Source organism: Palaemon carinicauda, chromosome 3, assembly GCF_036898095.1.
Source record: "Palaemon carinicauda isolate YSFRI2023 chromosome 3, ASM3689809v2, whole genome shotgun sequence".
Taxonomy (NCBI): domain Eukaryota; kingdom Metazoa; phylum Arthropoda; class Malacostraca; order Decapoda; family Palaemonidae; genus Palaemon; species Palaemon carinicauda.
Genome location: NC_090727.1, coordinates 169,904,498 through 169,916,997, shown reverse-complemented (window position 1 = coordinate 169,916,997; position 12,500 = coordinate 169,904,498). Strand labels below are relative to the sequence as shown.

Sequence of the window (12,500 nt, the reverse complement as noted above, 5' to 3'; positions counted from 1 at the left end):
AAGAGGCTCTTTCCGTCAATGGGTGTACGAGTAGATGATTATATATGTGTGTGTATATATATATATATATATATATATATATATATATATATATATATATGTGTGTGTGTGTGTGTGTGTGTATGTGTGTGTGTGTGTGCGTGTGTGTGAATGAATGTATCTGCCTCTTCATGTAATCATAGTTTTGGTATCACACGTTGATTATGGTAGCTCCTTATATGGAATGCTCTGTTTAATGTTTTGACACTCATAAATGTGTCTTCCAAGTTTATTTTACGTAATTTCAATAAGTCTGCTAACTTGTTTATTACCTTCGCCAGCTTCGTTGTTGGGGAGGTTAGGTTTTGATAGGCGTGGATTTTGTATGTCTGTCCTTGTGTTTGGGATTCGCATGACTCAAAAACTATTAAACCGAATCTCATGAAATTTGGTATAAGGATTTTTTTTTCCTTTTTTTTTTGCCATATCGTGGTCAATTTTCATCCGATTTGCATGAAACTAGGGGCGATTTTACATAAATCAATTGCCTATCTTGTGATATACAATATGATCACGGTCAAGGTCACAAAAAGGTAAAAAATGTCTTATTGCTATATTGTGGGCAAATTCATGAAATTTGGTGGGATGATTGGCCATGATCCAAGGACAATTTGATAAGAATTTCGGAGGGATTTGGGTCGTCACAAAAAGATCAAAATTTCTTTCTGCTATATCGTGGTCAAGTTTTATTCGATTTGCATGAAACTAGTTCCAAAATATGCATAATTTAATTGCCTATCTTGTTATGTGGCGTTGACGAAGGTATGCGCTCTACCAAGTGCCCATTCTAGTTTTATGTAATTTCACTCAGCTTGATAACTTTTGTATTGAAATCGTCCTTAGTCATAGATCAAGTAACGTCATTTTACTACAAAATCAACCAATCAGCTTGAGGCCTAAGAAGGAATATTGTCGAGAAGGGTAGCTTACTGGTTGAGTGACGCTCTTAACTTTTGGAACTGACTCTGTTCTGTCCAGTGAGGAGCGACGCTGTCATAGGTATGTGCGTTAGGGTGCTGTCTCTCGTTTCCCATTTGTTGAATTTCATCGTTGACTTTGGAAAAGCAACGCCTTTAAAATTCGAAGGTTGCTGCAAAGGCTATATTAATGACCATAACCTTGCGTTCTTATGGGATGGGGGAGTTTTGGGTCCTATAATTCTAAACTCTGAGTTATTGTAAGCAGCCATTGCCTGGTACTCTCAGGTCCTAGAAGGGATTGGGGTGGGGTATCATCAAAGACAATATGTGATCGCGCAGTAACATCTCCCTTGCCTTTGTGACTCAAGATTGAGCTGAAATTTATATATATATATATATATATATATATATATATATATATATGTGCATATATGTATATATATATATATATATATATATATATATATATATATATATAGATAGATAGATAGATAGATATGCACAGCATAATTCATTATTGGAAGTAGTCCTGTTTATTGCTGTGGTAACGGATGAATATGTTGTATGAAATGAGAAAAATAAAAATTAAGAAATCACGAACTTGAATTATGTGCTCTGTGAAATCTTAATACTTAAAAGTGCGCTCAAGTTTCGTATTCCAAATTTTGATTTAAATCATAATTTACAATTCGCTTAATTAGTATTTATTTAAAGTTCAGTAGTTTATCCTTTGTTACTATACTAGTTGCAAGAGAGTTGTTATAATATCATTAGATAATTATTATTATAGTTGTTGTCGTAGTTTCTCTTTCAGTTTTCATAGTGTGATGTGAAAATCGTTTAACTTGGCATGCAGGCACCTCTCTCTCTCTCTCTCTCTCTCTCTCTCTCTCTCTCTCTCTCTCTCTCTCTCTCTCTCTCTCTCTCTCTCTCTCTCTCTCCTGGCACATTAGGTGCTGGTGTTTGTTTGGTAGTGAATGATATTCTGAGAGAGCAGAGCTTTCTTGGTCGGCGCCTGACAGCTTCAACAATCGGAACGAACGAATGGCTTTTCCTGCAGAGGATTAATCTCCTGCGATAAGAAATGAACCACTGCACACCCCTTTTCTTTCCTTCTCCCTCCCCCCCCCCCCTCTCCCTCCCCCTTTATTTTTTAAGGGTTTCTTTTCTGTTAATTTGCCTCTCTTTTCTTCAATTCCCTTTGCCTTTTTTATTTATTTTCATTACCTTTCTTTTCTTAAATTCCCTTTGGCTTTTTTTTTATTTTCATTACCTCTCTTTTCTTCAATTCCCTTTGCCTTTTTTATTTATTTTCATTACTTCTCTTTTCCTTAGTTCCATTTGCCTTTTTATTAATTTTCATTACCTATCTTTTCTTCAATTCCCTTTGAATTTTTGTTTATTTATTTTCATTACCTCCCTTTTCTTCAATTCCCTTTGCCATTTTATTTATTTTCATTACCTCCCTTTTCTTCAATTCCCGTTGCCTTTTTTATTTATTTTCATTATCTCTCTTTTCTTCAGTTCCCTTTGCATTTTTTTTTATTTTAATTACCCCTTTTCTTCAATTCCCTTTGCCCTTTTTATTTATTTTCATTACCTCTTTTCTTCAATTCGCTTTGCTTTTTTTATTTGTTTTTATAACCTCTCTTTTCTTCAATTCCCTTTGCCTTTTTTATTTATTTGCATTACCTTTCTTTTCTTCAATTCCCTTTGCCTTTATTTATTTTCATTACCTCTCTTTACTTCAATTCCCTTTGCCTTTTTATTTATTTTCATCACCTCTTTTCTTCAATTTCTGTTTCCCCTTTTATTTGTTTTCATTATCTTTTCTTCAGTTCCCTTTGCATTTTTTATTCATTTTCATTACCTCTTTTCTTCAATTACCTTTGCCTTTTTTATTTATTTTCATTACCTCTTTTCTTCAATTCCCTTTGCCATTTTTATTTATTTTCATTACCTCTTTTCAATTCCCTTTGCCTTTTTTATTTATTTTCATTACCTCTTTTCTTCATTTCCCTTTGCCTTTTTTATTTATTTTCATTACTTCTTTTCTTCAATTCCCTTTGCCATTTTTATTTATTTTCATTCCCTCTTTTCTTCAATTCCCTTTGCCTTTTTTATTTATTTTCATTACTTCTCTTTTCTTCAATTCCCTTTGCTCTTTATTTATTTTCATTACCTCTTTTCTTCAATTCCCTTTGCCTTTTTTATTTATTTTCATTACCTCTTTTCTTCATTTCCCTTTGCATATTTTATTCATTTTCATTACCTCTTTTCTTCAATTCCCTTTGCCTTTTTTATTTATTTTCATTACCTCTTTTCTTCAATTCCCTTTGCCCTTTTTATTTATTTTCATTACCTTTCTTTTTTCTTCATTTCCCTTTGCCTTTTTCATTTATTTTCATTACCTATCTTTTCTTCAAGTCCCTTTGCCTTTTCCATTTATTTTCATTACCTCTCTTTTCTTCAATTCCCTTTGTTTTTTTTTATCCAATTCAATATTATTTGGTTTCTTTATATTATCTTCTATTTTCTTTGATTTTCTGTGCTTCTTATCCTACTCCCCACCCCATTTCACTCCTTTTTTAGGAGTTTCTTCTCTGTTCATTTACTTTTCTTTTATTCAGTTTCCTTTGTCTTTGTTTTTTTTGCGTTATTTAGTTTTGTTAACATTATCTTTATTATATTTTCTGCTATTTTCTTATATTTTTTTTTTATACTTTCCTCTTCTCCCCAGTTTATTTTTTTCTTTCTTGCAATCTTTCCCATTCATTCTGCTTCTAAATATTTCTTCTGTCTGTTTTTTGTGTTTCATTATTTTAAATCTTCCCCCGTTTTCCCCTCTTTCCGAGTTCTTTTATTTTCTTTTTTCCTGCCTAGCCTTTCTTGGCCCACTTTCCTTTAATTTCTTTTGATCATTCGCTCTATGCCTTTATGCCTTTTATTGCGTTTTTTCTGCCTCATTTACTTTATTATCATTGGTTTTCCTTATTAACGCTGTTAGCTCTCCTTTTTTTCTGTATTATTCACACTTTCTTTAAATATCCTCCTTTCGTTTTCTGATCATTCTCTTAATATATCATCATCCAACCCTCATTTTATCATTCGTGTTCTAATTATGCATATCTTATACACACGTGATAGTTATACATTTTCCTGAGCTGTGTTAAAGAAATAGACTTTTAAGTCCAGCAAGTTGTGAGTGTGTAGAAACATCTATTGAGGTCCAAAGATTGACGTTGTGGGGGCTTGCAACTTCATCCCTAAAAGATTTTATGATTTTAAAGTTAAATGATAAAGTCTTGTTCGCTTCTGTTGTCACATTCTCCAAGGTGGAGGGAGGCCTTTTGGTTTAAAGATTATGTTTATAGAATCATTTCTGACTTTATGGGTAGTAATGAATTATGCATCAAGAGTCCGTAGGTTTTTATACCTTTTTATTTTATATTCTTTTTCAACATCAAGCTGTATGTTAAAGGGATTTGCTTGGTTTCCTCAAAGATTTTAGATGTCAATTTGCCAAGATGTACCTAAATCATTGTATAAACTTTCTTTTCAGTGAAGGGTGAAATATAGTTTTTAAATGTTTTCATGTGCGTTTGCTTATAAATTCAAGAATATTTTAGGATGGAATGTAATCCTCCCTATCTTTACATCTATTTTGTACGTGTGTATATATATATATATATATATATATATATATATATATGTGTGTGTGTGTGTGTGTGTGTGTGTGTGTGCGTGCGTGTGCGTTTGTGTTTTATATGTTTCTATATATAACATACTTGAGCAACGATAAACCCTTCTTTGAATGACATAAAATTAGATTAAACTTTGATTTAATACCTACTTTACACCGCCGGTATATTTTCGTTTATGACATACACATACAGTATTGGAACCCGAGAAATATGTCGCATTGGCTTGTTATTATTTATGAAAATGATATTCGTTAGATTTATCTTGATACTATTTTTGAAAATTAGTTCAAAAAATTTTTTTCATGGGTATTTCATCATTTTTTTTTTACTCATTTTACCACCTTGCATTTAAATTATGCTTCCCAAATATAAAGATATAGGTATAGATATAACCATGCATGTTCTTCGCGTTGTCAAAAAGTTTGTACTGGCCATAATTCAGTAAGGAATAAAGGGCAGTGACGTACACGTGACAGGAGAGGAAAAAGGCACGTCATGTTCTCATATCTTCATAATGGGGAAGTTTTTGAAGCGTATGTCTTACACAAAATTTTCTGTTTGACTCCGAGACAAGGTTATCTCGACATTTTCTAGTTCACCTGGTTAAGAGGTAAGAAAGTCTTGTCCAGCTACAACATTAGAATGAAGTTATTGAGACAACTTGCGAATAAACCCATCTCAAAGGGAGTTCTCAGAGTACCAAAGCTGGTTGTGTGTGGAGGGAATCGGTTGTAGTTGGTGGTTGGTCAGGTAAAGCAATGGAAGAATATAATATTTAAAAACCTAATTTAGGGGTGGAATTTTATAGCTAAAATATTATTCGTACCATAAGGTATATTGTAGATTTTTCGCCAGATATGCTTGTGAAAGTAAAGCCTAGTGTAGGTTAAGTAAACATTTTGTTCTTAAAATTACTTTGCTAATATAAAAATTCCACATTCAAAATCGGTAAAAATTTTGCTTAGGATCAGCTCTGTTGACTGTTTGGCAGTTTATATATTTTCATAGGGACGAAACCAGTGCCACTTTGATTCCCAATAGATATTCGTTATCAGAGTCGTAACTTTTAATGATTATGCCATAACTATGCTAATTTCATTTTGGCAAAAGCAAGGTCACACACATAAAATTAAATTAAATCCTCATGTTTTAATGCATAATGTATCTTCGGATAAGAAAATATTCACATTTATAATTAAATTAAATCCTCATTTTTCAATGCATAACATTTTCGGATCAGACACTTTTTTTTCCTATGACACTTGACAAGGTCAAGGTCGCGAAAAACGAGTTCAAAATCATATCTTTATCTCCTTAGGTTTAAATGCTATGAACGAGTACTAAATATTTAGAATATTTTTATTGATAACGACGTTTTGCACTGCTTTTGTCTCGCAAGTGTGTCTCAAGTGTCTCGATGGTTGTTGGTCTCGCTAAAGTATTTTAGTTCGATTTTTCACTCTAAATTTAGAAATTCTGATCTATCTTTGAAGAAATTCACTTGTGTTTCTCACAAAAGAATATAGTCATATTTATTATACATAATTTATTCAGTTCATTCCACGACATTCTTTTAGTGTAGCTACCTTAAAATCTTATTCTGACCTGTCATATTCTCCCCCCCCCCAAGTCTTCTGAATTATGGACATGATAATTCTAATAACTATGCTTGGGCATTATTCTTCCCCCTCGATTCTCCAAACAGGTCGAGCTACTGTCCTCCCTCATCCTTCCCCTCCCCCTCCCTCCCTCCCCCTTTCCTTCAGGTCGGTCTCCATCTCCCACCCGGAAACATAAAACTAGGATAAGGTAGGTGATCACTGTCGTCTGAAAGAGGGTTTGGGAAAGTGGGGGGTGGGGTCAGGAGGGAAATAAGTACGGAAATAACTCGACGGCATTTAAAGTCTATAATGTGTTTCTGAGGTTTTATGTTTTCCTTTGATAAAATGGGCTGGTGGGAGTACTTGCGGTTGAGAACGGGTTGATAATTAGTTTCAGTTCCACCCTTCCCTTCATCCCCTACTCCTACCCTTCCACCCCTTCCCCTCGCGGTTCTCTTAATATAACTGGCTCTTCCCCTTCATCTTCGCTCCATCGTTGTAATAATGTTTTTCTACCATGCGCACACCTCTCGCGAAAGACAGGTCATAGTCGCGCGAAGTTTATCTTCTACTTTTTGCTTGAATTTCGTTTGTTATTTTGTCTTACCTCATCTCGTCGTTCCTTCGCCACTTCTCTTATTTGTATGTTTCTTTTTTATGTCTTTCTTATGTCTCCGTCAGGTTTTGTTGGCTTTTATTCATAATGTGTCCTTTACTCTTATATTGTTAACTTATCTTGCTTCGTGTCTATTTTTGTGTAAGTTTATTTTTATATGAATTGATCTCTGTTGTGTTTACTTACTATTGTTGCTACCATTTTATACTTGGTTATTGGTCCTTTAACGTACGTTTTTCATTTAATAAATAATTATTTTAGTATGCCATTTACGAACTTCTTTTTTTACAGGAGTGTGGATTAGTTTTGCTTTTACAATAATAATAATGATAATAGTAGTAATAATAATAATAATAATAATAATAATAATAATAATTATTATTATTATTATTATTATTATTATTATTATTAATAATATTTTTATTATTGTTATCAATATTATTATTATTATTATTATTATTATTATTATTATTAATATTGTTTTTATTATTATTATTATTATTATTATTATTATTTTTATTATTATTATTATTTAACTGATACTTATACTAATATATAGAAGCAACAACACTGCTCCCCTTGTTGCTCGACTGATACTTTATTTAATATTCTACTTCATCTTATTTGATATTGGTTTTATTAAAAAGCTTAATCCCCTCTTGTACCTTCTCCCCTATCCTCACACAGATACTTGGGCCTCGGAAGAAGCCGCGATTAGCCTCGAAGGGGATCGCGGGCGTTGGAGAGCGAGGCACCCTCTCCACCAGCCATCGCCTCGTCAGGGCGTCCAAGTACTTCTCCTCGACGGACACCATTCGGGAGGTCCAGAACTTCGTAAGTAATGGCCGTCTTGCCTTAGTTGTAAAGAGTTATAGGCATTACGTTAAATGGGCCTGAACTTCGTGTAACTATTCTTTATCTTATATTGCTTCGTACATATTCCTTGAATTTGTTATTTATTGCTTTTATAATCATTGATAACTTCTCCTTTTCCACTACATTTTGCTTTTTCGTATAGGTTTCAAAGGTCTCTTTAGATATTTAGAATAGATTTTGTCAATAAATAAAGACGTGCATAGAGATCCCCTGATGCCTTTTTAGCTCTCAAAGTCAATCTCAGTCTCTCTTCCTCAAGTTTATAAATTATTATTTTAAACTTATTTTAACTGTTATTTCTCAGTTACTGTATCATTTAAAACACAAAATTGGTGTATACGTGGATTTTATTCCTGTTTTTTACTTTGATTTAATATGAGGTTATTTAAATTAATTGGGAAGTTATTTGAATAACTGAAAGAACTCAATTAGCTAATTCCTATTTTTCTCTCTTCGATCAGATCGCAGAACGAACGGGCATCTGGCCCATGCTGCAGACTTTGTGGCTCAACGGAGAAGGTCAGGTGGGGGTACCTGGGGTCAACATCAAGGAAGGGGAGGAATCTGCCCCCACCCAGCTCACGGATGACCACAGGGCCATGACCCTCAACAGCCTCAGGGTTCGACCCGGGGACACCATCTATTTCAGAGCTGCTGTAAGTTTTAACGTTGATATCTTTGTTGTTAATGCCATTTGCTACTCTCTCTCTCTCTCTCTCTCTCTCTCTCTCTCTCTCTCTCTCTCTCTCTCTCTCTCTCTCTCATTCCAGCAATTCCAGTTCTAATTTAATCTGGTACCTTTTATCCAAATTGAAGTCAGGTCTATATTTATTATTTTAACGTCGACTGCAAGCATTTTTAAAATTCAAATGCTGGAGAGCCTCCGCAATGTAATTCTTCACCCCCCGGAGGTGTTGGAACCAACGTAGGTAAAAATCTAGGGTTGAGGTGGCCTACGTGGTAACGTCCCTGACTTTCAGGTGAACGCCAGACTGGAGTCTAGCTCAAACTCGTTAGTTTCTTAGGTCTCTGCAACCTCACCATCCTTTTGAGCTAAGGATTGGGGTTTGGGATAGTCTATAGGTCTATATGCTGAGTCATCAAGAGCCATTGCCTGTCCATCCTTAGTCCAAGCTTGAGTGGAGAGAGGCTTGGGCGCTGATCATATCTGTATATGGTCAGTCTCTAGGGAATTGTCCTTTGATAGGGCAGTGTCACTGTCCCTTACCCCTGCCATTCATGAGTGGCCTTTAAGCATGTAAATCTTCCTCTGTGTATGGAATTTCACAATGCACTATGCCGCCAGTAAAGAATTTGTGACTGGTAGCTTATGACAAAGGTGTCAGCGTTCAGCTTTATAGAAGAGAAGGAAAAAAAGATTGCAGCAACAATGCACAAAAATAACAAAGTTGAGTACAAGATTAAAGTTTTTATACGAAGCGAGCTAGACTTGAACGTCGATGTTTTCCTCCAAGCCTTGATTCGAAGAAAAGAGAGTGGGTCTGGTGAGTGGGATGGGAAACAATAATCCTGCCTCTTTCAAGGAAGAAGGTTATATAACTGAGGGAAATAGAAACGAGGTGGGGCTGAAATACACATTTGTAGAAGACAATCTGTAGCCAATAATACCAGAAAACAGAAAATTAAAAAAAGAAAAGAAAAAAAAGAAAAGTTACAGTTTTATGGTACCTTCAAGATCATAATAAGAAAAATGAACCTTTTATTTAAATGGAATTTTAGTTAAGCCACACTTTAAATTACTCTTATTAATACTTAACTTTCCAAACTATTCCCTACTGCCCTCTCTCTTCTCTTACCCATCTTTCCTATCAGCTAAAAAAAACGTGAAAATAAAAGAGTGCAGCATATGGAATAAAAATTTTTATACTAAGAAGGCGACTGAAACTTTTGATATTTTCAATGTACAGTATAGTATCATAGATGATATTGATTATAGTAAATTTATGGCCACTGATGTGGTAGTGCACAACAGTGGGGTGTTGGGCTTGCCTGGCTGACGTTCTGGTGAGCATCTATTCTGATAAAACTAGAACGTAAACCAGACACCTTTTATTGAGCCAAGGATAGCCTTTGACGTCAATGTGCTTCATTTATTTTTCAACAGGACTGTATATATGATTTCATTTGTCGTATATTTGAATATGCTTCAGCTGTGTTAATTGTATAACTGGAACAGTTTGCAAAATCTACGGGTCATTTACTGGAACTTGGTTGGCTTCACAAACGATTACTTTTGTGATTAATGAAATGTGGTCAAAAGATATCCGTACCACAAAAAAGTGGGCGGGTCAGAATTAGCAAAAAGCAATAAAGTAGAGTTTTCAAAATGACTGGAGGAAACCCCGGGCAAAAACACGTTGCTATAAATTATCTTCCGAGAGTGGATAAAAACAGTTTTATATGTAAGGAACAAAAAATCAAGCAAAAGACGAGTTAAGGAATTGCCAGACCAGCAGAATGAAAGTCAGTGGTTCCACCATTTTTTTGTTTACACTATTTTTTCCCCTTTATTTCCCTTTTAAGGAGAAGAGAAGACGAAAAGGGGGTGTGGGAGAAAAAGCGAGCGATCGTAGACCCTCCGGAGGGGAAAAAAAAGGAACTGAAGGAAGCCGATTAAAGTGCTCTGCAGAATAAAAAAAAAAATGTAAAAAGGAGAGGACGAAAAAGAAAAAAATTGGAGGTTTATACGGGATACGAGAAAAAAATATTGTTTAGGATCAAGGGAACGCTTGATAGATTACATTAAAAAAAAACCGAAGAGTTGCGTAAAATTTAACCTACCAATTCTGGAAAGGTTTCATAACTTGAAGAGTCGGTAGTCAAGGCACTATTTGGAGAGAATGGAGTTGCTTTATAGGTTTAAAGGTAAGCGTTTGCTAGAAGGGACTTTTTAAAGGCGTGAGACTTTAATGTTCAAGACGGACTTAATTTTGGAAACACTAGCCGCCTAGTAACATGGCAGGTGTAATTTCAGTCGAAGGCCGTTTTAGAGGTACTGGAACTTTGCTACCATATATACCTCAATGGATTTGAGTAGATTAACTTTATTAATGTTATTAGACTTGTAAAATATAGTAAAGAAGCGCATCTTATAGCATACCGTTCTGTGAATGCAATTACGAAATTAATACGAATATGAAAAATTGAAAACAAGAAAAAAAATTTAAGGGAATGTTTGCTTTGATTTTGGCAGTGGTGTTATTATCTCATTTTTAATTACAATGGAAGACTTGAAGATAAGGCCCTCTTTTAATTTTTATTATATATCTGTGATGATAATGAGGGCCAGTAATAGCTTTTGGTTCCTGGCTATGGTATATTAGCAACAGGGGCTCTTGGAAAAAAATATTTTAATGGTTATTATTGTTATTATTATTATTATTATTATTATTATTACGAGGTAAGCTACAACCCTAGTTGGAAAAGCAGGAATCTTTAAGCCCAAGGGCTCCAACAGGGAAAAAAATAGTGCAGTGGGAAAGGAAACAAGGAAATAAATAAACTACAAGAAAAGTATTGAATAGTTGAAATATTTTATGAACAATAACATTAAAACAGACCTTTCATATATAAACTATGAAAACTTAAAAATTCAAGAGGAAGAGTAACAAGATAGAATAGTGTTTTGAGTGTACTCAAGCAAGAGAACTCTAACCCAAGACAGTGGAAGACCATGGTACAAAGGCTAAAGTATGGTACCCAGACTAGAGAACAATGGTTAGATTTTGGAGTGTTCTTCTAGAAGAGCTGTTTGCCATAGGTAAAGAGTGTCTGCTTCTTTACTAAGAGGATAGTAGCCATTGAAACGTTACACTGTAGAAGTTAACCCCTTGAGCGGAAAAGAATTGTTTGGTAATCTCGGTAGTTTCAGGTGTATGAGGATAGAGGAGAATGTGGAAAGAATAAGGCAGACTATTTGGTGTATGTGTAGGTAACGGAAAAATTAGCCGTAACCAGAGAGAGGGCCCTTATGTATCACTGTCTTGCCAATCAATGGACCCAATAGCTCTCTAGCCGCGGTAGTATCTCAACGGGTTGCTGATGCATTGCCAGTCTACTACCAGTAAACACTGTGCCACTTACCATAGATGTAACAACGACTCGGTAAGTAGAGAGGATAACAATTCATTTAAGGGGGGTGGGGGTCACACATCGGCGTTTCAAGACCTCGTATGTTGGAACTGTCAAAATTTTTCTCATTACGACTCCACCTCGCATTAATCACGATCGAATCGCCATCAATCGTCTTGAATCGTGAACTGAGTCGTGGAGTTTGACGACTAGCGCCAAGTGTCTGTATATTTTAGCATGCAAGAGGATACGCTGTCCGAGCTCGCCATTAATCTTTGGTCTTGTGTTCGACAAAAGTGAAGAAAGAAAAAAATGAAGGGTTTGATTTCCTTCGGAATTTTATTTTCCGATTTGAAGTCGTTCTCTTTCCTGTCGAAGAGGTTGAAATAAATGAAAGATTATTAGAATTTTCGTTGTTTGTACTTCGATAGGTTTTGAGGCACTTTTCCTTAGTTGTAGCGTAGTGTTGCAGACGTCATAACGGTATAATGAGTATTGGTATTCAAACGTATTCTATACCTTATGTCTGTATGTATTTAAAAATACGTATATATCAATAGTGTATGCAATAGATTTCCCCTATACGCAATTTCCAAAGTATACCTCTTGTAATTGAGTTCAAACGGCTTACTACTTTTGATGACCTGCCTGG

General features: G+C 34.8%; 1 protein-coding gene across 3 annotated transcripts in view; it reads left to right on the top strand.

The window, feature by feature from the left end:
• LOC137638759 (ubiquitin carboxyl-terminal hydrolase 48-like) overlaps positions 1 to 12,500 on the top strand; it is a 355,352-nt gene that overhangs the window by 281,303 nt on the left and 61,549 nt on the right. For all 3 annotated transcript variants that reach the window (XM_068371107.1, XM_068371105.1, XM_068371106.1), the window contains exons 17-18: positions 7,568 to 7,714; positions 8,218 to 8,412. In XM_068371107.1, the coding sequence (XP_068227208.1) occupies positions 7,568 to 7,714; positions 8,218 to 8,412 (342 nt within the window). The remainder of the gene's footprint in view (positions 1 to 7,567; positions 7,715 to 8,217; positions 8,413 to 12,500) is intronic.